Below are 27,160 nucleotides of genomic sequence, written 5' to 3' on the forward strand. Positions count from 1 at the left end.
TAGCCAATAGTAGGTTATATCAATTTAATTCACATAAGAACAGCATGTTTCAGGTCTAGGATTTCCATTTAATATCAACAAAAACAATCTGTACAGAAAACCCAAAGGCAACCATGTAGCATAATATGTAAATGTGCAAATATACTTTAAAATGCAACTCATTCTACAGTATCTGCAAAGAACTTTATAATAATAAAGAAATCTATCCCATTCTAGCTAATTTAGTAACTCTTTGCATGTATAGCCAATGCAAATGTACAAGGCACAACTTAGTGTTGATGCTTAAGTGTGTAACACGTCCTCGGATTTTGTATTTGAAGATATTAAAATAACATGATGTTTGTACTTTATTACTTAATGAGACAACCGCTCATTTCTAAAGCTCATAAAGCATTTCACCAGTAACACACATGTAGTCAGGATAAACTGTTCCCTGAACTTAAAAGGTAAAAGACAAGATATCTTGCTATCCTACATTTTAAAAAAAGTATATATATATATATATGTATATATATATGTACAGACACACACCCATATCACGCACAAGAAACTTCCTATAATCCGAAGGAAGGCCATTCCTTTTAGCAAAAGTTCCCATTACAGTATTCCTGGAGAGTTATTTAAAAAGGACATATTTATTTACTACTGGTTTTGGTCAATCTTGCTACAAAAAGACATTGAAGTAGACAATTTTCTCCTGCAAGATAAAGACAATGTTTAATTTAGAAATTCTTTCTCTTGAGATTGCACAGTGAAAGGTATTATTTAGTTAAATATAAAAGCTTGCTGACTTTTAAAGAAATTATTTAAATCTACACAAAGAAAAATGTTAACTTATCAAAAATCAATTAAGAGCCTTGGTTAGAACACAATTCAAAATCTTTTAAGTCCAACCACAGTAATCTTTGCTGTTCTATTACCCATCCCTGAGAGTTAAGATTTTATCATTTTTTCATTTTTAATAAAGTAAATAAATTTACATTGATGAGAATGATGCTTAAAAAGTTTCAAAATATGAAATAAGTCCTATTTCATTTAGTAAAATAAAAAAGATAAATGCTCTTTACAAAGACCACTCACGATTCATAACAATTTTAAATGTTTGTATCTTAATCAATTTTAATCCTCTGCTTACTGGGTAATTTCTATTTTTTTTTTTTTTGCCATTCATATATCACACATTTCCTCAACTCACTGTTTCATTATTTTTGTTAACAGGAGCATTTAATTGGTAATGGAGCAAAAATACATATAAAACTTAAAGGAACGCTGATTCCCTGTGGTAAAAGTGTTTTACTGGAAATAATCTGAGTGCCATCCAAGAGAGGCGAAAATACCTATGAATGACCACATGTGGTAAATGTCTTCCTCGTCGTCTTTGGTTTAGCCTTCCTGGCCAAAATCTTCTGTAAACTTCTTTAACTTCAACAAGTCGTGTTCATTGACTGTGGGTTTTGTGCTAGATAGTGACCGTAACATGTCCGACTGCCAAGGAAAAGGGGGGAGGGAGGCTGCATTAGCAACGGATCTCAGCATCACGTGATCAGCATCGTTAACTCTCACTTAGGTTAAATTTGAGCATCAGCTGCAGTATGCTGTAAGCTACGGACGACAAACTCTCACTCTTCTCGAGGAAAGCTCTGACCGTGTCATTCTTTCACATACTAACTTCTGGTTGCTCACCCTGTCCTGACCACAGCCTTCAACAGCTGCTCTTTACCCATCAGTCCTCTTAGCCTGAGGATCAAGACCCTCCAAAACACGTCCCTGATCTCTTTTCTGGCCTTATCTGTTTTTGTCTTAAACAAGAGAGCAGTTTTCCAAGTGCAATTCACAAGGAATATAGTCATTCACTTATACTTCTATGAAACAGAAAACGACTTAATCAAAATCAATTTATCAGAATTTTTAACTATTCATTAAAATTTAGATCAAAATTATATTAAAACTTTGTAAAAAAACCTAAACTTTAATAAAAAAAACAAAAATTAAAACAAAAAAGGGTTTCTGAATAATTTCTCAGATACACAGTATGGTTAATTAACACATAAATACATCTATATATGTGTGAATGTGTGTACACATTCACACGTGTAATTCTATACGTATATGTACATGCATGCATAAATAGCTATGTCTATGAACATGTAAAAGTTTCTCTTCTGGAAGTTACTGTACACTGACAATAAAGCTCTATGAAAATCTATAACTGAAGCAGAAAAAAATTTTTAAACTGTTTGTAAGAAAACTCTAACATAATAAATGTACCACTTCAATCACAGTAAGTTCCTTAAAAAATAATATGCCTTACAAGGTAATAGAGTCTTATGAAGTATTTTAATTCCTTCAATATAAACTAATGAAATGTAATTTTTATGATGAAAATTTTGTTTCTGAATTTTTTAAAGCATTAAACTTTCTATGTAGCCTTGAGAAATAAAACAGAGATATACCATTATGAATACTATGGTGCATGTGTGCATTAGGGTTTCTGTGTATTTTACAATATGAGATTCAGAAAAAAATCTTTTCACCATCCTACTTTTTAGTTAAGTCTGGGAAATAATTTATGCAATATATCTGAGAATTTTGGTAATAATATCCTAGAAATAAGACCTATAAAGTCAGAAACCTATATTTTTGAAAAAGAGCATATTCACTTAAAATTGAATTTTCCTCAAGCCCTAGGAAAACATTTTAATCTGTACAATGTTGTGAGTAGTATTAAATTAACATGCTAACATTTTCTTGCTAATCTTACATAACTGAAAATTTTATCTTCAACAAATTACAATGTTTTAAAATCTTTCTTAAAATCGAACAAAATGTCGAACCATGCAAACAACTGGCTCCAAAAGTTTATCCCCAGGGACATCCATCCATGTCATTTCAATGGCACCAGGGTCACCAGGAGAACAGGGCGTTAGTAGGTCATCCACTAAGTTGTTAGGATCAGCTCGTGAAGGTCCTTGAACCTGCAATAAATAGTAACCTAAAATATTTATTTGAACAAATTAAACAAATATTAAGATTTAGGCCATAATCAGGCAATTTGAAAATGTACTATTATTTCATGTTTCATTAAAATGTTTACTTCCGAAGAGAAATAGAATATACAACGAGAAGCGGTTATCTTGGAGTGAAGGAATAGATTTCACTTGATTTTAATTTTTCCGTTATTTTTAAAATATTTTAATATTCCTAAGATGAATTACTTATATAATCACAAGAAAATGAGTTAAGATTAAAAAAAAAAAAAACCAGTTACCTGTGGCTAAGATTTTTTTCTATAATGCTTATTAAGTGGTAATAATCCTAGAGATCAAAAATAGACCTACTCAAAAGTTCTCTGAAGTTTCTCCATTTTCTATAGCTGAGAAACTTCTGTGGTATTTGGAAGGTTTATTACTGTGAAATTACTGAATGTTTGTCTTTCTCAATAAAAACTCCTCCTTCAAATATAAGTGCAAAATTGAATGCTAATTCATAACTGATACTGCATCGTATGTTCACCGCCCACAGTTGGATTTCTGTCACCACATGTTTGACTCCTTTTAGCCCCCTCTGGTAACCTTAGTCTACTGTCCGTGCCCATGAGTCTGTTTGTCCTGTTTGCTGGTTGCTCTTAGAGTTATCTCCCACATGTAAATGGCACCGTGCGGTTTTCAGCTCTGTCTGGTGTCTAGTTCCTCACCTTCTTAAAATGAGTGGCTGACTGCACTTTCCTAACGGGCTGCATGAGCGCATCGCGCACAATGATGCTTATGTCTGCCCCCGAGTAGCCATCGGTTTTCTTCCCCAGCTCCCGGAAGTCCGTCTCTGTCAGGCTGTTCTGAGTGGCCCCCAAGTGCAGTTTGAACATCGCAGCTCGGGCATGGGCCTCAGGCAAAGGAATATAAATTCGTTTCTCAAATCTTAAAATGGAAAAAAAAATTACATCGACAATGTTACTATGTGTATTTCACTTCAATTGAACATTAGGATATTTTCAAGAAGAAACAAGATATTTAAATATTCTCTTTTCTACAAAGTTAAGATGAATAAGTTAAATGGGCCCATATGTGTCAGAGTTAAACATATATTTAGGTTAAATAAAGGGAAAACATCCAGAACACGTTACCAAACACATAAAACCCAAACAGCCAGGGAACCAGTTAGGAGTGGTCTGGTCCTTTTCACACAATTTGGGGAGACTCCGGCTACAGTGTTTGTTTATGGGATCCATGAGACGGTGCATCCCACAGGATCAGTTTCCCACAGAACTATGCCCTGAACCCCTGATCAAGGGAACAATATGATTATGATTAACAGTATGACACAGGAGACGAATTCAGAATAGTAAAATGACTCAAATCTTACAGAATAAACATATTCACTATAAAAAATGTGCACTTTATTATAGTGGGTATAACAGGTACTCAGAACAAATAATGCCATTATTATCACAAATAAACACCATGTTTTATTAACAATAATACTGCTTGCCTTCTTAGAATGTCAGTATTTGGTCATAGGGAGAAAGCGATGAGGGACAATCTAAGCGGTCTGCGAAGATGTCTTTTCCTCCGGGTGTCTCTCTGAGACAATGAGAAGAATCTAAACAGTTTTCATGATCTCCAGAGTGGGTTCAGAAATAGGCCATTTTTCAAAAAGAACCAGCACATCTCCTTCCTTGGTACCGAATGGTAATCTAGCATCCTGGCAAACCATCAGCAGATGGAACAAAAGTAGCAAAAACTGTAGTGTTTTTACCATGAAAAATTGAACGAATGGACTAGGGAATTGTGAAGCAGTAAAAAACAGTGAGAGTGGATACCTTTCCTGTAGCTCAAGTTGCATATTTAATTTAAAAATCACAGACGTAAGTTTTTTTAACTGAATATACATTTCGGTTATTATCTTTTAACTTGTATAACTGTCATTTTGCTAAAGTTTTAAATGAAAGTTTTTCATTGGAAAATATCAAACTATTATTTGTAAATTTCTGAAGCATCAGTACTTACTAAGTTTAATCAGAACTAAAGTTAAGCATTAGTTATATTTTCCAACGTGAAAGATTCCAGTGTGTGGAAATCTCATACGTTCAATATAGCAGGCAAACAAAGAGATGCCCACCTCTCTTGTCCCTGAGGCGCAGGGGCAGCAGGGTTAGGGCACATTAAAAAAATCCTGAAAACTTATCAGCACGTCTCCTCACTAGACAGGACGGGAATTATCATTCACTTGTGACATCTGTAGTTAGGAATAAGGTATTTACTGTGACACCATACCTTCGCCTAATGGCAGAATCCAGAACCCAGGGTATATTTGTAGCTCCCAGAACCAAAATTCCATCATTGTCCACGCCAACCCCTGCATCAAAATAGATAATATTTTAAATATTTTATCATTTTAGTGTTCTTAAAAACTTGTTTATATATTCTGTTAAGAATGTGATGCTTTAACTCTCGACAGTCTCTGGAAAAAAAAAACTATATTTAATCAAATATCAAATTACTAAAATATGATGCAAATATTCCCAAGAATCAAATCTGCTAGACGAACAAATGCTATTCCTATTTTTCAAAATATTTCTTGACAGATTTCATTTGAAGTCTACATATTCCTCTTGCTGATATTGTTCCTGGTACAAATGAATATGTGCATCTCTTTACTATTTATACCAGCAAGTCATTATAAGATGATTACATTTGGGTAAAAATTTTGTATGTATGTGAAAGGCAATCAGAATGAAACATGGCATACATGAAACATGTAGTCTGTTAGAATGGAGAAATTATGCTCGGATTTTTTTCATTACTGTTATAATAATGGTTATACGATAAATACAAACTATTTTAAAAATCGGTGGTACTACCTTGCATTTGGACCAGGAACTCTGTCTTAATTCTACGTGCAGCTTCACTCTCATTTTCACTTCTTGAACCACACAGAGAATCAATTTCATCAATGAAGATAATGGAAGGCTTATTCTCTCTGGCAAGCTGGAATAAGTTCTTAACTAGCCTAAAAATAAATAAAAGCTTTCAGTTTTTTAAAAATAGTAAATGACACAAGACTTGATGAAAAGATGAAAACAAAACAATCTGCAATATTACAGGAACTCTATAGATTCAAAAGCCTAATGTTTTGGTCCATAAAATAAGAATATAATCGAATAACTTGCTTTATGATTTGCTAAACTATACATACATGCTATCTTTCCCCGATGAAATAAATTCCAAACTAGGGACTGATTCGGCGGAGAAATGAATACCTATATTATGTCACTTCTCTGAATGTCTATTATTGATGTAAGAAAACTAATACTTTATAGACTGATATAGTGACTACCAAGCAAAGAAAAACTAAAAAACCACTTTATTACTTACTTTTCACTTTCACCTAGCCACTTAGAAACAAGGTCGGAGGAAGATATTGAAAAAAATGTTGAGTTGTTTGCTTCTGTTGCTACAGCTTTGGCTAAATAGGACTTTCCTGTTCCAGGTGGCCCAAATAATAGAATTCCTCTCCAAGGTGTTCTCTTGCCTAAAATTTGCATCAGAAAAAACAACATGAGAATTTCAAAACTGTTAATTTCAGTTACCAGAGACATCATCTACACTGAAGAATACCTTGAAGAGGTTTTCACTCTAAAGTTATCAGAATGAATAAAAATATTTTAAACACATCGATCTAAGGTAAGTCTCAAATGGATTTTATTTGCTCTCTTTAGAGACCACTTTGTCAAAAGAACGTGTACATGGATGTAATTCTTCTAACAGGAAGTTCACTTGCTTGTGCACTCATTCATTCACCACTGTGTACAGAAGCCACCACACCCAGAAAGAGAACTGTGAACACAAGAGACTCTCTGGTCATGCCACCTTGAACAAGCCCGATCTCGTCTGATCTCGGAAGCTAAGCAGGGTTGGGCCTGGTTAGTACTTGGATGGGAAGCCACCTAGGAAGACCAGGTGCTGTAGGCATAAAAAATTAAAAAAAAAAAAAAAAAAAAAAAAAAGGATTGTAAACTGACAAGGTCCTTGCAATCTGTGAGGTCGACCAAGGATTACCTTGCCTAAAAAATAAATAAATAAACAAAAGGCTCTCCGTGCTGTGTGCTGTGTGTGGGCTCGGTTCAGCGAAGGGGCAACCGCTCAGCCCAGAGGCACCACTGCCACCTCCTGTGCGAGCTACCTGACGCCAGAGTATTGCTGGAGAAACCGACTGCATCCACGGGGGACGGGCAGCTGGAAGTGTTTTCTTTTAAACATTTACGACCTTTGAAGGAATGAAACTATCACAGTTTGGGTGACCCCTTGTGAAGTTCGGTTCGTTCCTGACTCCACAGGGAAGCACGGGTTATTACTGCAGGTAGCATATCACTCAAACAGCTGTATGATGAGAAGGGGGATCTACCTTAAGTACCAAAAATAGAACAAGTGAACAAATCAACTCCTTGTATCTCAATTTTGCTGAGCAATTATAATGCTAACTAAAATACATCAGGCCTGGGTTATACTTGCTAATAAAATAGCAAATATATATTTAAAAACCTGCTAAGTGCCAACTGTGGGTGGGTACAGTGTCTGCAAAAGAATGATATGCAGATGACTAATGGCAAAACTAAATATTGTTATTCTGATTATTTCTAAAGCTTCAACTTTTATTTGAATTGTTTTCTTTTTTTAATGTCTGCAATTATGTCAGTGTTTCCTGAGTGCGGTACACATAGCATTGGTACAGTATAAAGTGCTTTTAGGTGGTAGACAAAAATTTTGTATTTAAAGAATTACCTTTTCTATTAGAAAATCACTGATTTTTCCATTTACAGTAGATACAAAGCAGTCTTTTAAAATAAAGTTACTAAGGTAAAATAAGTGATTTAAAAGTTCAAATACGGGCAAAACAATATTTGGGGGGCAAAATATGGTCATTGACAGACGACCTCTTGGGGAGGGGGAAGAGGCAGAGAAGAACTTCTGGGTCACTTGTGCTTTGTGATCTGGTCGATGATCACGCAGGCGTACTCACTTTGAGATAATTTTGAAGCTGAACACCTAGGGTTCCTGCCTGTCTCTGAACATTTATGCTGCACTTCAACAAAAAGTTTGCTCTGAATGTGAGTGATTTAAAGAAAAATATTTTTACAATAATGTACATGTATATGAAAAAATCCACGAAGATGGCACATAGACGACTGATGTTCAAGAAACACTGGTATAAATAATTCAACATAAAACGAGTCCGACTGCATTTGCGCCTTTACGGGATTACGATGTCCGATGTCCGCTTTCACACTGTCAGTTTTACATTCCCGAAGTCGGTCTGTGAGTGGTCCCTTGAAGCTGGGTGGCCAGCGGCTGGTTTGCTCTTCATCACTGCTCTATGCGACTTCGCTGTCTAGACCTGCTCAGTTTGAGCCATCGTTAGACTTGCTCCCTACGTAAACCAGCCTGTTTTTAAAAGGAAAAACCTCTGTTTCCCTGTTAGACTGTGGGTGTGGCCAAAGCACAAACAAGACAGCGTGAAGGAAAATCACCCACTGGAGCTGTCACGTCAGCCACACCCGGATGGGAGGTCAGCTGTGCTCCCCGTCTGCTGCCAGGGGACGCACGCGTCATCCGAGAACATTAAACACTCCTTACTCCCCTTTATAAGACATGGAAGTATTCCTATGAAACTAGTACATGTCCACTTAAAAAAATTCAGATGGAATTCAAAAGGAAAAGTGAAAGCCAGCCACCTTATCTCCTGGGCACACGTTAGCATTTCTGTGTCGATCCACCGACACTCACTTCCCAGCACACACATTTAACAAATGTGGAATCACACATGCATGTGTCATTAACTTGCTTTTTGATCTTTATAATACACGCGGATGTTCTCACATGTCAATCATAACGTGGATCTGAATTTCTCGATGTAGCTGCACACTGTATTTTAGTCAGTGCACACAGTACACCACTGTGATGATTTACCTGGCTGACGCTGAGGCTGTTTTGCAGTATGTACATTAAAAATATGTATATGTAGTAAGTATCTTTGTGTAAAGGTTTCTAGTTGCCTTAAAATTTAAGGCAATAACTCATGATATGGTGGAAAGAATTCACAATGCTTTACCTCAGTCATTAATGTGGTTTTGGAAAATCATCAAAATCATCCAAAAAAAATTATTTAAAAGTTGTCTCACCTGTGAAAAGATGAGGGAATTTAATAGGCAATATCACGGCCTCTTTAAGTGCTTCTTTGGCTCCTTCGAGACCAGCCACATCACTCCATTTCACGTTTGGTCTCTCTATGACAATGGCACCTACAAAAAATTATGTCATCTTTAAGGACTAATCCATTAAATGAAGAAGATGACATGAAATGACGTGTTAAGGAAATACATGATAAAACCGTCTTGAAAAGTTTTACGTACTAAAACCCGTTCTGAAACAGTGTGATGCGGAAGCAGCTCTAGGGAGTAGCGGGTGAGAGCAGGGAACCCGGGGTGGGGGGTGCGAAAAGCTGGCCTAAGTCCCTTTCCTATGACTGCTTCCTCGCTGCGAGATGAAAATCCTATCTGCCCCAACCACTCAGGCAGGTTAGTGTGAGGGTCAGGTGACCTTACGTTATGTACAGTGGTTATAATGTTTCGATGCATTAATTCTGGAGTACTGGAAGTCCTTGTTCAATGGGGGCTGATCTACTATTTCTCCTTCTAACTAAAAAAGCAAACAAAAAACCCAACCACCACCACCACCACCACCAGAAATGGTCATCTAATATTTTCCTTTAACCACAGAAAGAAACAGATAGATGAACAGGTAGAAAGGAGGAGAAGGGAGAAGGGAGAAGGGAGGGGAAGGGAGGGGAAGGGAGGGAATGATGGAGGAGAGAGAAAATGTACTCTTATAGATCTGTAATACTTTCACAAGATTTGCCAAATTTTCTGTTTGGCTTCTAAACAGAACTATTTACAAGTTTTGTACATTAACAAAGTTATTTAAATAATTTAGTTTTTGAATGTAATATATTCAAAAGCTGTAGCAATTGCTGCAGTAAGAGTCCACAAAAGATTTCTTTTACTATTGCTTATTGGCAAAATTTTCTAATTTATCTTTTATCAAACGTTCTTTCAATTTTCCAGTATGTAGAAACTGCTCAACCACAAACTACTGAGCAGCCTGTTCAAAGGCGATGTGTATTTGTTTTAAGTATAACAAAACATCACCACTTACACAATCTACTGATTACCTATGAAATTAGTTTTATGACTATTTCTTCTTGTTAGCAAAGATCATCTATTTTTCTAAGAGTAGTCATACTCTGCAACTCTCCTAATTATGAAAATCTTTAGCTAGATTAAAATTAAATAAAACCATAGCACTTTTTGCATTCTAGATTTTCTAAGTATGAATTAAGAAAGCCAATTCGCTTTTTATTTTCTATGTTCCATTTGGATTAGTAACTCTACATGAGAAAATATGTACATCATCAGAGAGGATTTGTGTTAAACAAAAGTAAATTTACTTTATGTATGAGCATCATGTGGTCAACTAAAGTTTTTTGCTATGGATTTTCTAAATATGCCATAATTTATCTTCACGATTAACTAATACTTTTTTCCTTAAGTTTTAGATAACTTTGGAATGTTTAGTAATAAAAGATTATTTAGATAAAAGTAATATTAATTACTGGACATTACTTAATGGTTTGTAAAATTTAAAAGAGGGGAGGGATTATTAGAAAATAAAAGCCAAATAAGTCGATTTTTTCCAATTATATAAATTTATCTGGTCTTTAACTATACTACTTATTACAATAATATATTGTTTAACTTCAAAAGTCAATGAATATCAAATTTAGCTAACAAAAAACTCAAATCATAAACTCTTAATTTTAACAATCAGATATTACACTTAATGTCATAACCTAAAACAAAAGTAAAAGGTTTAAAATACTGTTTCAGAAAAAAAGAGGAAAAAGCAATATTATAGAATGAAGTAAATCAGCAAACTATTAAGTTAAAAGATGCAAAAAAAAAAAACAAAACAAAACGATTCTCAGACAGAAAAGGCTAGGACTCCTTTCATATTCCACACTTCATCCTGACAGTCCAAATAAATTTCCTCATTTAAATGTTTTATGCATTTCTATTTTTATATTCCTCTGGTCCTTATCATTATTGATTTTTAAGGAAAAATTTCCTATTAAAAATTGGGTTGCATTGTTTTCAAAATCAGAGATACAATCCAGTTTTTATTGGGGTTAGGCAGAGCTGGAGAGAGAGCAAACAAACCGAAACCAAGAGGACAGAAAAAAGCTTTTTGCCTTACAACTGAAGTAAGGCCACTTGGCACGGACCACTGGGTTGGCCAACAAAACTCACCCAGTACAAAGTACGTGACCCACTGCTCTAGGCGGAGGTGGTGTGGCAGTGGAAACTCGGGTCTGTCCTTGGACTACCTCCGCCACTGAAGTTCTCGGCATACACATACATCCTCACTAACTGTAGTGTTTTCAAGATACTTACAGTATCCTGTACATCCCAGTGGGGTTGGCGAGACAGAAATAACATTACCGAAATTAAGAGCTTGGAACAGCGAGGTTAAAGGTCTGGCCCAGTTAGGTACAATCACCACTCACTATCCAAAGCTGAGCCTATAAAATGGAAATCCACCTCTGTTTTGTATTCTATTTGGCAAGATTCAAATTAACAAAGTACATAAAATTCAACTTGAAAAATCAAAGAACAATCTAATCTCAGTAATAAAGAAGTCAGAAATTAAATAGATGCCTTTTTAGATACACAAAGCTATGATTTATTGAGTTCCTATAATTTCTCCAATATAATATTCAGCAGTTGTTACACTGTCAGTAATCTTTAACAGCCCTGAAAGGAAAATATTATTACTTTTTATTATGGAACTGGGGTCTCAGACTCTGAGTTGTTAGGGAACTTGCCCGGAATTTAACTAGCTGACCCGGAGTGGAATCCAGGTCTGAATGGAACCACAATCGACCTCTCCACACGAGCCTATCGTAGAAAGTGGAAGGGCTTTGACAGGTGCGGAAGGTAAAAACAGAAAGTGGAAAGAGATAAACATAAATGGCAGTGCTGAAACAGGACTAAAAAGTAGACAGGAAGAGCAGGCAGGAAAAATGAAATAAACCATCAATGCATAAGCTACAGCACTGCAAGCCAGTGTAAGTCCTAATTCATTCTGCTCCTCTGATAGGAAATTTTAGTACCGACAGCTATGATAGCGTGCTAATGGTATAAATGCTACTTTCCCTAAAAGGGGGTAAATAAGATAAAAAAAAAGAGAGGAAGTCGACTGAGCTCGTTAAAGCGGATATAAAAACAAACAACATATTTACTGCATAGAAAGAAACCAACCCTATAGAGACCCTATAAAGTAAATCCTATGACAATGGCCACGAAGCCAGCATGTGACCACGGGGAACTAAAGCCAATCCTTGAACCTCATCTAAATACAGGAGGGAAAGAAAGCAATTCAAACAGACAATTTATTATGAGACTTGTTTTTAAATAAGAAAGTAAATTTAAAAATGAAATCTAAGCAACCTTGAAGTTGATTCTGTAGTTTCTTTTTTTCAGGATCATCAGATTCTCCTTCCCCATCACTGTCATTCCTAATAAAAAGAATTTAATATATTCAAATGATCATTGTTCTCAAAATAAGGCAAAAATGAAGGAAAGGTTAACTTGAAATATCTGTAATTTAAGTGGCAAAATAAGATATTCACACTAAAGTTATGCTTATTTTATTACTTCTACGAATATATTAACTATTAGACATATTACTCATCAATATGAAATCATAAACAGGAAAGGGGCAAAAAGACCAGAATGAAGTCAGGAACTAACTTCAAATTCCCATGACATATCCATGTATGTGTTAATTTGTAAGTGCATGCTCCACACCTCATTCCACAAAGATTTAAGATGAATTACAGGAGTTGTAAATGACAATAAAACACCAGGACCAGGCAGACTATAGAGCAGAACAAGAAGCCATAACTAGGAGGGTAAAACCCAACATTAATTAGGGTACGGAGGTCTATAACCCTTAGTTTGGGGGTTCCAAAGGATGGATGAAGCTTCTGACAAAAATGAACCAAAACCCAGGAATAAGTACATCAACCCAGACATTTCACGTCTAGGAGTTTATTGAGGAAATAATTTAAAATGAGTTCAAAGATTTGACTCCACAGAGAATCAGGCCCACTATTCGAAACAGGAAAACAGACGAATGTGTGTTCAGTCATAGGGACTAGCGTAGGGTAGAATAAATCATAATCTTAATAAAAAAAAAATGTTGCAGAAATGGTTTATTGGAAAGATGTTCAGGATGCAATGTTGAGTAAAAAATTGATAGAGCAAAACAATGTGGCATTATGTCATTTTTGTTCGTTAACCCTTTACTGAAAGTCATTCTCTTACAGAAGTATACGTGGGCTTAGGTGAGTATCATTTTTTAAACGTAAGATACGAAGGTGGATAAAAAGCCTGACAGGTTTTATTCCCAAATGGGGCTGCCTTGGCTGTAGGGTGGTGGGGTTACGGGCAGCGCAGAGCCTGCAAACTGACCGGCCAGCCTCCCTCCGACCTCCTCTAGCGCGCTGTCGTGCACGGCGAAGGCTGCGCGTACAAGTGCTGCCCTCCCTAGGCTCTTTCGCAGCTGGGGCTCCACGAGGCCAGTTTCTCCAAGAAGGAAGCAGGCAAGTCGGGTGGGGATGCCCTCAGGGTCACGCAGGCGAAGCGCTGTCCCCGCCGAGGGAGCGGTGTGGAGGTCCCACTGCCGCTCCCTGGCATCGCAAGCGCTTGGCGGGGGCGCTGACAGCAGTGGGATCTGACCACAGTGACCCTGGCGGGCTGGGCATTTCTCCTGGCAATATGGAATCCATGCCTAATTTCCTGGCCCCTAGATTCTGTACGGTAATGCACTCTAATAAATCCCTTTTTGCTTCAATTAGCCAAAGTGGGTCCTGCTGTTCAAGTCAGAACTGGCACCTCCTTGCTAGGTGGCCATCTCAGAAGAGAACATTACAGGGTTTTCGGGACAGACTCAAAGAGCCTCAACTCACAGGATGACTTCAGGGAGAACTGGGGGTCCGGGCACTTGAGGCCAACTGAATTCTCCCCAACAATTTCATTTCAAGTTTGGAGTCTCAGTCTTCCAATAAATGCTCAAGTCTTTCAAAATGGCCTATGCTTGTAGCCACAAGGCCCCCAAAGCACGGCCATCAAGGCACTCCACTCCTGGTGACCACAGGGGATTAGCTAAGTAACTGTGACACCGTAGCATGAACTGTGAGTACCATGTCCTCCTCTACAGCTAACCAGACCTGACCAGGCCAGATCACCCCATGGCAGAGCCTCACCTGGAACCACCTCCAGCGGCAAGTAGGGGGGCCTCAGAGGCCCTCAGCAGAACGTGTGCCCACCGCCCAGCACGGAGCTGGGCACGCACACACCGAGCGACACACTGCGTCTGTCAGTGGCCCAGTCCCCACTCCGGAAGACATTCCAAAACTGAGTTTTGATGTTTCTAAATTATGTTGTGCTGATGTCTTTACAATGACAGAATAAAAGCAAATCTAAAGCAAATCCACTTCAAAAACTTTACAGAAGATATTCAAAAAATTAATCACATTTTTGAAGTTATTTTCTATTTTGCCCACATGGTTAGTACTAAGAGTCAGTAATACTAGTCACAGATTTAATTCACTGATCTCTCCTATAATTTTAAACTTCGATATTACAGAATGGCCAGAGAGTGAAGAACTGAGTACCATTCCTACAAATGTTTCATCCTGCTACTACCAAGCGCTCACGGAGGGTCATCTGAGGTATGTCGTTCTCTAAACTAGGTAAACCAGGGGCCAGCATACTTTCTCTGTAAAGGACCAGAGAGTCAATATTTCAGATTTCGTGGAGCATACAGTCTCTGTTGCCACCACTCCACTCTGTTGGTACAGCACAAAGGCAGCCACAGGCCGCAGGTCAACAAGCAGGTGAGGCTCTGCTCCAATCGAACTTTATTTACAAATACAGGCAGCAGGTCAGATTGGGCCCACATGCCATGGCTTGCCAACACCTAGTTTAAACTAAAGAAATTCATTTCACAAACACGGTTTAATTTTGTTTTTCATCAGATGTAATAAAATCTAACACTCTAAAATGATTACCCCTTCTCATCGGCTGGACTCGGCTGCCCCTCCTTCACTGGCTTCTGCGGTTTCTTCTCTTTCTTTTTCAGGTACTCCTTCAGCTTTTCTGCGCGATCGAGATACTCCGTGCACTTCGTCCTTATACTCTGCTTGGCCTTATCCCCCTGGGCTTCGTCTGTCGAAGGGAAATGAGAGCGGTTTTCCCATCGGTGTCCTGCACAGGCAGGCTTCAGCTCTCAGATGCACTTTCAAACGAGGGAAATCTATTTGGGGGGAGGAGGATCACCTCCAGCTCGTCGCAACCAAGGATTACCAACTCTTTCTACTCCTTCCTCCAGCAGGGCTGGAGGCCACCAGTGGGTGCAAGTCACAGAGAGATCTGAGCAAGATGCTACCATATTTTAAGTCAATGTTAATAAGAAGAAATTACTTAACTTTTTAGGGGTTTCATACTCTTCCTTACATTTTGTATAGATAGTTGAAAGCTGCTTGTGTCGTACAAATCAATTATAAGACAAATAGAAATTAAACAATATTAACCATTTCCATTAATGTCTACATTAGCTTTATTTCAGAGTACAAAAAGGGACAGAAATCCCATCTATTTTGTGTACTACTGATATAGTAATTTTACTACATACGAGCGTCCGTGAGGGCTGTGTGAAGTCTTTGGGCAATACACGCAGCGCCTGGGATTAGCTCCAGGTGCCTTATGTCTTCCGATTCATTCTCAGTTTCACTTATTTTGACAGAAAAACCTCGAAATTAAACGTAGAAGCCCAAAAGAAAATAAATGATCCAATTGCTAAAATCTTAATTTAAAAATAACTTTAAGTTTACCGGGAAAATGTTTTTTTAAATATCTCATTTCACTACGTTCAGCACTAGGCTTCAGATGATCATTTCTTCCAGTGTTGTACCCCAGTGACTGACGTGTGGTAAACACCCAATGTTTGGAAAATATACGGAAGAACTGTTTTCCAACCCATTTTAAAAAGAGCATTTTCAAACAGATGCTCAGAAAATGAGGAGGTTCAGATTATTTAATCTAAGTATATTACCAATAAAATAAAAAACTTCCTTTGACTGTATGACAATTTAATGTGTTTAGGTACGCAAAGTAGTACCCATGACAGCCGTGCGCACTTGTTACCCGAGTACCTAAAACCTGTCTGGATGAGTACTAAGGAAGCCAGTGGGATTTTGGAAATCGATGGTTTAGAATTTTCTGGCATTGTATTTCAATTTTTATAAATGAACTAGAGTAATTTTTTCTTTTTGTGTTTTTAAATGAAAAACAAACTGTGGCCTTACATTTAATGACATGGAGAAAATACTGCACAGCATGCTGGTAGAGCTGAAGGGCTTCCTCATAGTTCCCGGCCTTGTCTTCCTGGGCTGCTTTGCTAGCAAGATCTATCGCTTTCTGTTCAAAGACAGGCAAAATCATACCGTCAAAATCAAAGGATAACTGTAAGTTTGAAGTACATAATCATATGAAAAGTTTTTTTAAAAATAAAATCACCTTAAAACAAATCCAGCTTTTTTTTCTAAGTCACAATAGCATTTTATTATAAATTATAACTATAAAATGCAAATTAAATTTATTATATCAGTAAATGCTATCTGAATACAACTTAGTACCAATTGCTAAGATTCTCACATAATTTTTACTTAACAAAAAGTGAAGTATAGGGCTAGTACAGAATAATCAAATAACCCACAAATTCAAGTTAAAAAGCACTTAGGGAAATTCTCATAATCAAATACTGCTATATCTAAAGCATATGACAGTAAAATGTAAATGGGTAAAACCCCTTCGGAAGCAATGAGGCAATGAAATATCAAGAATCAGAAAAATACCCAAATCTTTTAACGTAGTAATTAACGAAAAGGTTTACTGAGCAGACAGTAACCAGAAAGGTCTTTTAAAGAACAAAAATAAACCTTGAGAGTTTATGTTTAAATGGTAAATAGATGCCACACAATGGGAAATTATCGGATCATTAAAATAATATTAAGAAACATTAGCAATTACATGGGATGTGTTTACATGGAAGTTTTGAAAAGATACATTTTTACATGCAGCATGGGTTCAACTATTTGAAACAAACAAAAAACAAGCATAGGAAAAAGATGGGAGGGAAATTTAACAGAACTGATCTTTGATAAGTTTTCTACTTTTTCACATTTTCTAAGTGTTCATAATGAACATGGACTATTTTTGAATTAAAAAAAAAAAAACTCCTCAAAATAAATCTATACAAATACATCCAACTGACAAAGATGCAAACGTAAATGGTGGGACAACAGGCTTTTTAAGAAACGGTGTGGGAACAACTGGATATATCCAGCAGCAAAAAGAGAACAAGCAGGCGCTCTAGCACAACATGGAGTATGGACTGAAATGTAAATGTAAAACCGTAACACTTAGTTCTGAGACTTGACATCAAGGGCATGATATATAAAAAGGAAAAATGATAAACTGGACTTCATCAAACTCAAAAACTATTGGTCTGTAAAAGATCCTGTTAAAAGGGTGAAAAGACAGGCTACAGAATGAGAGAAATATTTGCAAACCACATATCCAGCAAAAGACTGGTATCTGGAATAAATGAAGAACTCTCAAAATGCAACAGTTAAAAAAGAATCCAAGTAAAAATGGGCTAAAGACATGAACAGACATTTTACCAAAGAGGATATACAGATGGCAAAAAAGCCCATGAAAAGATGTTCAACATCGTAAGCCATTTAGGGAAAAGCAAATTAAAACCGCAATGAGATATCACTACTACACATCCATAAGAATTGCTAAAAAATAGTGACAATATCAAATGCTGGTGAGGATACAGAGAAATGGTCACTCCTACATTGCAGGTAGAATGTAAAACGGCACAGCCGCTCTGGGAAACTGGTTTGTTTCTTTCCCAAATCTAAACATGCAACTATCATACGAAGCAGCAACTGCACTCCTGGGCAATCGTCCCAGAGAAAAGAAGACTGTGTTCACACACAAACTTTTACACGAATGCTCCAGACGTCTGTCCATGCGTGGTAAGTACACTGTGGCATCCCCACACACAGACAACTACTCGGTACTACTGACACACACGACTCAGGTGAATCTTGAGGGAATCCTGCTAAGTGAGAAGGACCAAGCCCAAAAGGTCACAGACTTTATAATTCCACTTGTATAACCTTGAAATGACAACACAGAGATGGAGAACAGAGTAACATTGGCAGGAGGCAGGGATGGTGAGCGGAAAGGAGGTGACCGTGGGTGTAAAAGGGCAACGGGAGGCTCTCTGTGGACAGGGCCACTCTGTGTCACAACTGCAGTGGACACAGGAACCTGCACCTGACGGAACTCCTCCCCCACCCCAAACACACACACGAGGACACGTAAAACTGGGGAGATCCGAACACGTCCGGTGGGGTGTATCAACGTGAACACCCTGGTTGCGACACCCCTAGCTTTACAAGATGCTGCCACGGGAGATGACCGGATGACGTGGTGGCAGCTTGTAACACGATCTCCGTGTTACTTCTCACAACCGCATGTGAATCTGTAATTACCTCAAAACAAAACGTAACTATCTGTAATTTTTAAAATACACGAACATACAAATAAAGACCAAGCATGGTTTATTACAACTGGATTAATTTTAGTAAAACTGTATTCAACAGAAATAAGAGCCAGTAGAAAAAAAACGATCGTGGTCATGCTATGTTAAAAATAAGCATATAATTAAGGTAAAAAAAAAAAATGACTGAAACAATCCCCAAACCAATCATGTGTAAGAGCACTATATTTTGAAGCTGATAGATGGGATGAGAGCTGCAGGAGGGACGAACGGGCCTTCACTGGAGGGAAGAAAAATAAATGGTGTGCTTTACGGTTGGTAAAATGTAGAAATGACACGTTTCCCAGTTCAAATAGCTTGAACTTAAAGCTAAATTCTCAAGGGTCTGGTAAGCGAGGCAGGATATGGGGGTAGAGTCATAGCACACGGTCACCTGGAGGGGGTGGGGGATCAGTGAGCCCCGTCACGCAAAAACGCACCCACAAGGCTCAGCGGCTCCCACGCAACAGAAACAAACTCTCCCTCGCTCGGGCGTCGTCTCCTTCTCACGTTACTTTGAGTCACTGTGCCACTCGCCTCTTCGGCCGCTTGATCTCTCGTATGCAGTCAGTCTTCTTAATAACCAGTCCCGACTATTAAGTCAGGACTTAATAATCTCGCTTCCGATTATGGTCCCAATGACTTAACCAGCCTTTCTCTGATGATGGACATGTCTGCATCTGCACTGGCCAATATGAGGCCACTGGCGACACATGGCTTCTGAGCACTGTGGTCAGTGTGACTGAGGGGTGAGTTTTAAATTTCCTTTAGGAAAAAATTAAATTTAAGTAGCCACCTGTAGCTGCTACACTGGCTGGCGCATGTCAAACCTTTAATCGAAGATGATGGTTCGAGGATACGCATCTGTTTCCCTGCTGAATCCTCCACTTCGCCTTGTTTCTGAGCATCTTTCATTTGCAACGAACTGCGTCTCGTACAGTTTGAGAGAGCTAATCATCCTTCCAGAGTACAATCCTGACCGCCTCCACTGCTGCCATCCTGCGTCGATCCACTCTCACGTTTGTCACGCCTGCCTGGTCTCACCGGTCCGCCCGCTTCCACACTTGCCACCCTACAGTGTATACAGCGAGCAGTGAAGGGCGCCCTTTGACGGCTGTCCCCTGCAGACGTGCAAACCCAAGCGCCAAGCCATGATCTCCAAGGCCTTCAGTGCCCTGGGCCCTGGCTCCCGCTGGGTGTCACCCGAAACCCCCTGGTCCCTCTCGCTCCGGCGGCCCGTGCAGTGCTGATGCCTCAGCCGAGAGCGCTCTTCCCTGCGCTTCCGAGGCGGACACGTGACCGTCTCCTTTTCAGTCGCAGTTCAAATGGCGAGTCCTCGGAGAGGACTAACCTGCTGCAAAAGCGCACTGCCTCCCTGCTTTCCGCTCCCCTCACCCCTGCGCTCCTGCCCCGTGGCCGCGCTCACCCGCCCGCGATCTCCTGTCACACCGAGGACAGGGACCGCATCTGGAGCACCGCTTTACCCCAGAGCCTCAGTGCCTGGCGCTCAATGAAACTGTTGAACGAATGAAAAAAAAAAAGTCCCCTATCACCGCCTCAGAATCTCCCTTTCAGTTATTCCACATCTGTCGTCCCTAACAACGATTTCTCTCCACTCACCGTTTTCGTCAGCACACAGCCAGCCAGCCCTCCTTTAGGAGTCCTTTGTTGCACCGAAACACCAGCTGGCTTACGCCTGAGTCTCTGCTCCCTTTTAGAGACAAGATCTCACCAGAGCGGCCGCTTCTCTTTCCACTCCCTTTTCCCCCACGTACCCTTCGGCTCGGCCCTTCTGACGCCTGTCGCACCCACCCCACTGCTCACGGCAAGGCCTCTGATGCCAGCTCCAGAGGCCGGCTCCATCTTCGTCTGGCTCTCCTGACGACAGTCTTCAGACCCCGCCACTCCCTTCCTGAACACTGCCCTCTGCTGCGCGCCCGAGCACGGGTCTGACGGCTGCTGCTCGGTCTCCGCTGCTGACTCTTCCTCTGCTACCCAGTGCTGAAACATCGGGGTTCCTCGGGCTGCGGGTGGAAGCCCGCTGCTTTCTGATTACTCCCTATGTAATCTGTTTTCGATGATTTAAGCTGATTATCTTTATGCTGACTCCCACATTTATTCGATTTTAAAACATATTACTCTTTTGTTTAAGATCCTTCCACGGCCTGTTTCTGTGTGGGTTTGGTTTCTGCCTGTCCTCTCGCATTAGAACACAGACTCCATGAGGATGGGCGTTATGTCTATTGAACCTCCTTTTTCACATTCCAGAGTGTAGCAGAGGCTGCCCAAGACTGGATGAATACATTAGCCCAGGATGAGTCAGGATCCAGTCATCGACACAGAAGTATAAAGGTTGGGAACATCGGGGCCTGTCCTTTTCAGGTAAGACCATGACATGTCCAGCCAGAAAACCCCGGGACACTGGGTAAACTGTGGAGTCACCCACTGCCGGAGGAAAGGTGTCCCGGCCCCTGCCTGCCCAGGCGAATTCTTCTCCCTGGACTCCTGGGCCCCCCTTCCTCCTGTGACATTTGCTCCATCAATTTTATGCCACTCTACTGTCCTCCCAGGCAAACCTCTCCCTTTTAGTTGGGGCCTTCCTCCGCACTGATACATATGTAATTCCCACCTTAGACTCGTACACAAACTGAAACACACCAGCTCTCCCCAGTTCCTCGATTCTCCCCTCGCTACAATCTTAGTTCTTTTCCATGTCCTCAGCAAAATCCCAAAGAGAACCCCAAGTTCATCTCGGTTTCTTGATTCCTCCCACGTCGATGCTTCCTACCCCTTGGCTGTCAAATCTCTCCCTTACCTAGCTGCCCCTCCGCAGCATTTAACCCTATTAAAATACCTGGACACCTGTGGGCCTCATGGCGCCACTCTCTCCTGGTTTTACTCTTGACTATGTAACGATTCTTTTTCAGGCTCCCCTTTCCCTCACTTTAAATGTCCACACTCTACAGGGTCTGTTTTTCCTCATTCTGTAAACTCTCCAAGATGCTCACAACCTCTGCCACTATCTGAATGCTAGTGAGGTCCAAATCCTCATTTCCAGCCCAGCCTTCTCTCTCTAGTTCTACATTTCCCCTCAATTGTCCTCAAAGGCATTTCAAACTCAGGAAGTTCAGGACCTCCCTGGCCCCAGGTATGACTCTGTCCTTGTAATCCCAGAACCAGTGCCTACCCACTCGCACACCGATCAGGGATCTGGAAGGAAACCCAGACCCCGTTCCCACCTCCCTTTCACTTTCCAAATGCAGACCCAAGGCTGACCGTTCGCCCTCTTCAATTTGTGTCGGATCAATCCCTTCTCCTTTATTCCAACGGCTACCTGCCTTTGGCCCTGATCTCTCCCATCACAAAGAACCCTGCCTAACTGGTCTCCCTGCTTCCAGGTTTGCTATCTCCCCTGTGCACCTGAGCACATTACCATCTATGACTCCCCGTCTACACAGCAGGATGAGGACCAAACATCTATGTGTGGCACACAGCTCTCCTCATGACGCGGCTGACCAGGCTCCCCCTCCCACCCTGCACACTCAGTCCCAGTCATGCCAAACTACTGGGACATCACAGATAACTCAGACCCCAAGCCTCACTGTACTCTCCACCCAGAATACCCAACCCCACTGTCTCCCTGTAAAACTCCAGCTTCTCCGAGGCTCGTCGCGGTCCTCCTGCTGCAGAGCCATCCCGCCAGCCCAGGCGGCCTATTCCTGTGCTTCCTGGGTTTCCACACCCCTAAACACACTTCCAATGACCACACAGTACCCTGTTAGTCACTTTACGTGTCTGCTTTCACATGGAAATATAAGCCTTTGGAAGTCAAGGATAATCTTTTATGATTCCCCAAGACTAGCAAAATCCATGGCATAACACACACTCAAAAAAATATTTTGGATTGAGTAACCTTCGAGTTCCATGCTACTGCATTATCTGCAATTTCTCGCAACCCTTTCTCACCACGGTTTATTACACTTCTAGACTGAGGCATATGTTTTTTTCTCTGCCTGAATGAGACCCACCTATCTATCCAAGCAAGCATTATTTCGTAGTGAAAAAAACACAAACTTGTAAGTAGGTAGACCTGGATTCAACCATCTTCAACATTTATTAACTATATTCTTTGGGAAAATCGAACCTTAATAAGATCTGGTTTCTTATACTGCAAAATTGGGATAATATTCACCTTGAAGAGCTGTTCTATGGATTAAGTGAGATCACATCAAACATTACTGCCAGTATCTTTCACTTTACCTAAACTCACAATCACCTCCTCTGTGGAATATTTCTCATTTGTCCTCCAAGAGTTAGATCTGCCCTTTATTTCTGCCCTCCCACACTAACTTCTAATTCTACCATAGCACTTATTACATTATTTTATAATTTTCATTTTTAGTTATCTGCATTCCTTCATTAGGTTATAAGCATCTGGTTACAGGGGTTTTTGCTTTGTTCAGTGGGAAAGTTATTCATTAGTTGAGTATTTTTCATCCCAGTTTCCTAGGTTCGAAGGTTGAAAAGGTTGAATGAGAAAGTGCACCATTAATAGAATTATAACTCAATACTTCTCCCTGTTTAATACAAGCAACTATGCCTTTAATATGGGTCAATCTCTAGCCGATTTGCTGAAGAACATCCAACAATCCTATTCAAATATGATGCCAACAGACTACAGAATGAAACTGCAAATCTTCCAAAAGAGAAAAAGATATCGATAAATGGACAAAAATCAGGTTGCAGAATGCCCAAATCAAACCAAGGATGATGACGGGATGGGCGTTTCAAAAGAAGTTACCTTTGATATGCATAGAAATAATACTTTTATGAAGTAACCAATATTTCTTCCCAAGTATATTTACCAAAAACCCTTTCTGAATGGGGCTACAAAAAACTGCTGTCAAGTGAAGACTGTTGTATTTTAGTGTAATGCAACCTTGTTGTAAAGGTACATTAATCAACACACGACTTGTTCTTTATTCTAAGAAATAAGTCAGTTGAAATTTTAATATTCTATGAAAGATATAAACATTCATTTTCATAATTTTTTTGGGTCAATTCTCAAGATAAAAGTCCTAAGCAAGCCTTTCCCCTCCACTCTTTTTTTGTAAAATTTTGGTCTCTATTTAAATGGGTCTACTTTCAGAGGTCTTTCGTTAGGATCAACGATGACAGGTTAAGTAGGCCCTCCATTATCCTTGGTGCCTGTAGCAGGCACTCAAAAAATGCCTTTTAAACAAATTATTGCAAGACCAAGACAAGGATTCAATATAGATATTTCACTCTACTCTTTGGTCCCACACTGACCGGGTGGATTGGGCACTTCGAGGCCAACCCACATTCTAAACCCCACCGAAGCCCTAGACCCACTGAGGATGGGAGACACTTTCAGGAATTCCTTTTCTGTGTCCATTCCACAGAGGTCTAACGATTAAGTCTAAAACTCAGCATCCCATTATATACGTATAAACCATCGTGCTCACTGCTGCGGGGGTGGGGAGGCGAAGCCACAAGGTAATTTAAACATATCCCCTGCTCTCATATATTACGTTTTGGAAGCCAAAGCAGAGTGCACCTAAACGCATACGCTCAGAGAATTCAGGGATTCCTCAGACTCCCAAGACTGCGCTCACGTTCCTATTCACCCGACAGCTCAAAAAAGAAGGGCTCTGCTAGAGCAACTGGAGGAACTAAGAACTAGGACCACCCGATCGTCGACTGGTCCAGGGCGCTGCTTTGTAAACGTCACGTTCTTTCCAGTCTCCCTTACACTGGATGAAGCGTCTGTTCACAGCTCTGTCCAGTGCGGTGTAGACCCGGCTGGTTTGAAAAAATAATAATAAAAGGAAAGCCTCAACAAGTCAAGAGTCTCAGAAAGCCTATGGGTTCCGGGGACCCCGGAAGCTGGCAAAAGGCGGCGGACTCTCCCACCTGCGCCCGGGCGCCGCCTCCGCCCCGCACCAGGGGCGCGGCCGCTTCTTCCCTCCTCCCCGGCCCCCGCCCCGCGCCTCCCCTCGGCGCCGGCTTTACAGGGGGAGGGAGGGTAGTGATACCTGGAGGTTGGGCGAGGTGGACGACATGGCGGAGATCCGAGGCGGTGCCCTAGGGAGGAACGAGGGCAGAGGACCAAAAGCAGCGACGTCGAGCCACGCCCGGTGTAGCCCCAAACGCGCGCAGCCTGGTGAGGCTCTCCAGCCCCGAGCAGCGGCTTCCCTTCCGGAACTCGTTCCAAGGCAGCGCGCCGCTCCTGCAGCCGCCAGACCCTCCTCACCAAACTTCCGCAATCCCAAGCCCCTTCGGGCTCGCGTCCCGCCTCTTGCCTGGGCACTTCCGCTTCCGTCATCAGCGCGCGCGCGCGCCCCAGTCCCGAGCCATCCGGGTCTCGCCTCAGCCTGGGCATCGCGAGGCTGGGAGAGGTGTCCCTGAAGCCCACCGAGGCCTGGCGGAAGTGGGGCTGGGCGCAGGCGCGCTGCAGCTCCGGCGTAGGGGCAGGGAGGCCGCCTCAAGCCGAAAAAAGCGATTCTTGTTTCTTCTTTTTCTTATACTTTAAGACGAGTTATTATTGGCGCTGGCTCATTTTAGCCTACATCATGGAGCATGCTCTGTCGCTCTAAAGCTTTTAAGTTGAAAAAGGTCCTCCCACCTCCAAGACCCACGGGGTGTGGACTTTGGGTTTGTTACTGTGCCCTGCTTACTGGTTTCTCATCTGTAGAAGCGGGGTGACTATAGACGTCAGGGTCTTGAAGCATACTAGTGGTGCTGGCTCAGGCGCATAGCACGGTGACGGGGGAACAGTAAGCCATCAGTACGTGTTAGCGCTTGTTACTGCTCACACTTTACACTTCATCCAACAAGCATTTTTTCAAATGGTGGTTGTCATGACTCTACAAGGCCTTGAGGATACATGTTTTTTTTTTTTTTTAATTTAAAAAAGTTAGAGTCATTTAGCCAACCCAGGAAGTGTACCCCTCCCCATTACTTTAGCACCCACCTGGCGCTACGCACAATTATAATAATGTTGACTATATCCTCCATGCTATACTCTTAAATTCCCATGACTGTTTGGTAACTACTAATTTTTACTGCTTCACCCCTTCACCTTTTTCGCTTGGGCCCCCCAGTCCTTCCCCTCTGGCAATCACCAGTTTGTTCTCTGTATCTTTGAGTCTGTTTTCGTTTAGTTTGTTTCTTTTGCTCCTTAGATTCTGCACATAAGTAAAAGCATATGATATTTATCTTTGTCTGACTTATTTTACTACCCCCCCCCCCATAATGCCCTCTAGGTCTTGAGAATATTAACACAAGATGTGAATGGCCGTTGCCCTCAAGGAGTTTATAATCTGGTGGGGAGGCAGACGCCTGAACCGCAAGTCTTGTGACACTGGTAGATCAGATTCTATTTCTAACATTTATAACAAGAAAGAGGGATGGTTTGAGAGTTTAAGGGCTTTAGACGAGATGACAGAGATGACATGTGTCAGAGATTAGTGGCAGAGCTAAAATAAGAATATTCCTCAGCCTTTCTATTGTTTGTCGTCAATCTTTTTTCTTCTTCCTTTCACAATTAAGTGTGGGGGATTCAGAATGAGTCACTTCAAGATGGTGCCTCAGTTGTATGCAGATTATTTTAAGCTAAAGGCAACTTCAGCTGCAGGCTCTAGAGAAAATTTCGCCCCTCCCTTAACTACTTAGGTGAACTTGAATTAGGGGCCTTGATACTTAGTAAGTATCAGAGATAACCTCTTTTAACCTATTTATAGAGCAGGAAAATCTTCTATTTGCTAAGCATCTGCTCTTCTCAACATCCTGCAATGGATTGATTGTTGAAGCCCGCAAAGCACATGATCTCGACCCTAGCGCAGAATGTCTTACAGACACATTCCAAATTGCTCATACAGGCAGGGTCTCTGATCTTAAGTATACAGGGTTCCCATACATATGTATGTATTAAATTTGATTATTTTCTCGTGCTAATCTGTCTCATGTCTATTGTATTATTAGACCAACCGGAAGAACCTGGAGGGTAGGGGAAAGTTTGTTCCTTCCCCACATAAGCGTCTCAAAGGAAAGCCAGTAGATGTTTAATTGCTCCATCATTTCATTTCCCGCTCGCTTCCTAACTCTTTCCAAGCATCTATCATCTCTTAAATAATTAAAGTGCTTCCCTCCCCTTTTTGTATTTGGTTTTGTCAACTAGCCAGTTACAGAAATATCACGTGTATGGTGTCCTATATTCATTATCTCCTTCACTGTCTCCCTTCTTACTCCTCTCAAGGTGCAGAATTTCCTCAAGTCTGACGTCCTCTTCTCCCTCACTACTCCATCTCTGCTCATCTTATCTTCTTTCTGGGCTTCAGATAGCAATA

General features: G+C 40.7%; 1 protein-coding gene and 1 pseudogene across 2 annotated transcripts; one reads left to right on the forward strand and one right to left on the reverse strand.

The window, feature by feature from the left end:
- Positions 1-25,098, reverse strand: VPS4B (vacuolar protein sorting 4 homolog B). 2 transcript variants are annotated; one of them, XM_016132726.2, is made up of 12 exons: positions 24,848-25,098; positions 16,483-16,594; positions 15,187-15,343; positions 12,560-12,627; positions 9,176-9,295; positions 6,372-6,528; positions 5,858-6,006; positions 5,271-5,352; positions 3,695-3,914; positions 2,835-2,975; positions 1,338-1,485; positions 1-697 (listed from the first exon to the last, which is right to left on the reverse strand). In XM_016132726.2, exons 1-11 carry the CDS (start codon positions 24,872-24,874, stop codon positions 1,384-1,386), a joined length of 1,335 nt encoding a protein of 444 aa, XP_015988212.1. In that variant the 5' UTR covers positions 24,875-25,098; the 3' UTR covers positions 1-697; positions 1,338-1,383. The 2 variants fall into 2 exon arrangements, with proteins under 2 accessions (XP_015988212.1, XP_015988211.1); XM_016132725.2 differs by having other exon boundaries at positions 1-1,485.
- LOC118610247 lies at positions 6,850-6,968 on the forward strand (annotated as a pseudogene).
- Positions 25,099-27,160: the final 2,062 nt, after the last annotated feature.

The sequence above is a fragment of the Rousettus aegyptiacus genome, unplaced genomic scaffold, assembly GCF_014176215.1.
Source record: "Rousettus aegyptiacus isolate mRouAeg1 unplaced genomic scaffold, mRouAeg1.p scaffold_m13_p_12, whole genome shotgun sequence".
NCBI classification, from domain to species: Eukaryota; Metazoa; Chordata; class Mammalia; order Chiroptera; family Pteropodidae; genus Rousettus; species Rousettus aegyptiacus.

Bases quoted from the DNA above. Each gene is read 5' to 3' on its own strand.
- VPS4B (XM_016132726.2), bottom strand. From the start codon at position 24,874: ATGTCGTCCACCTCGCCCAACCTCCAG. The intron at 3,915-5,270 runs GTATGGTGTCAC...TTCCATTTTAAG, and splicing joins GATTCTGCCATTAGGCGAAG to ATTTGAGAAACGAATTTATA. The intron at 1,486-2,834 runs GTTCGACATTTT...TTTCCTTGGCAG, and splicing joins TGGAGCCAGTTGTTTGCATG to TCGGACATGTTACGGTCACT.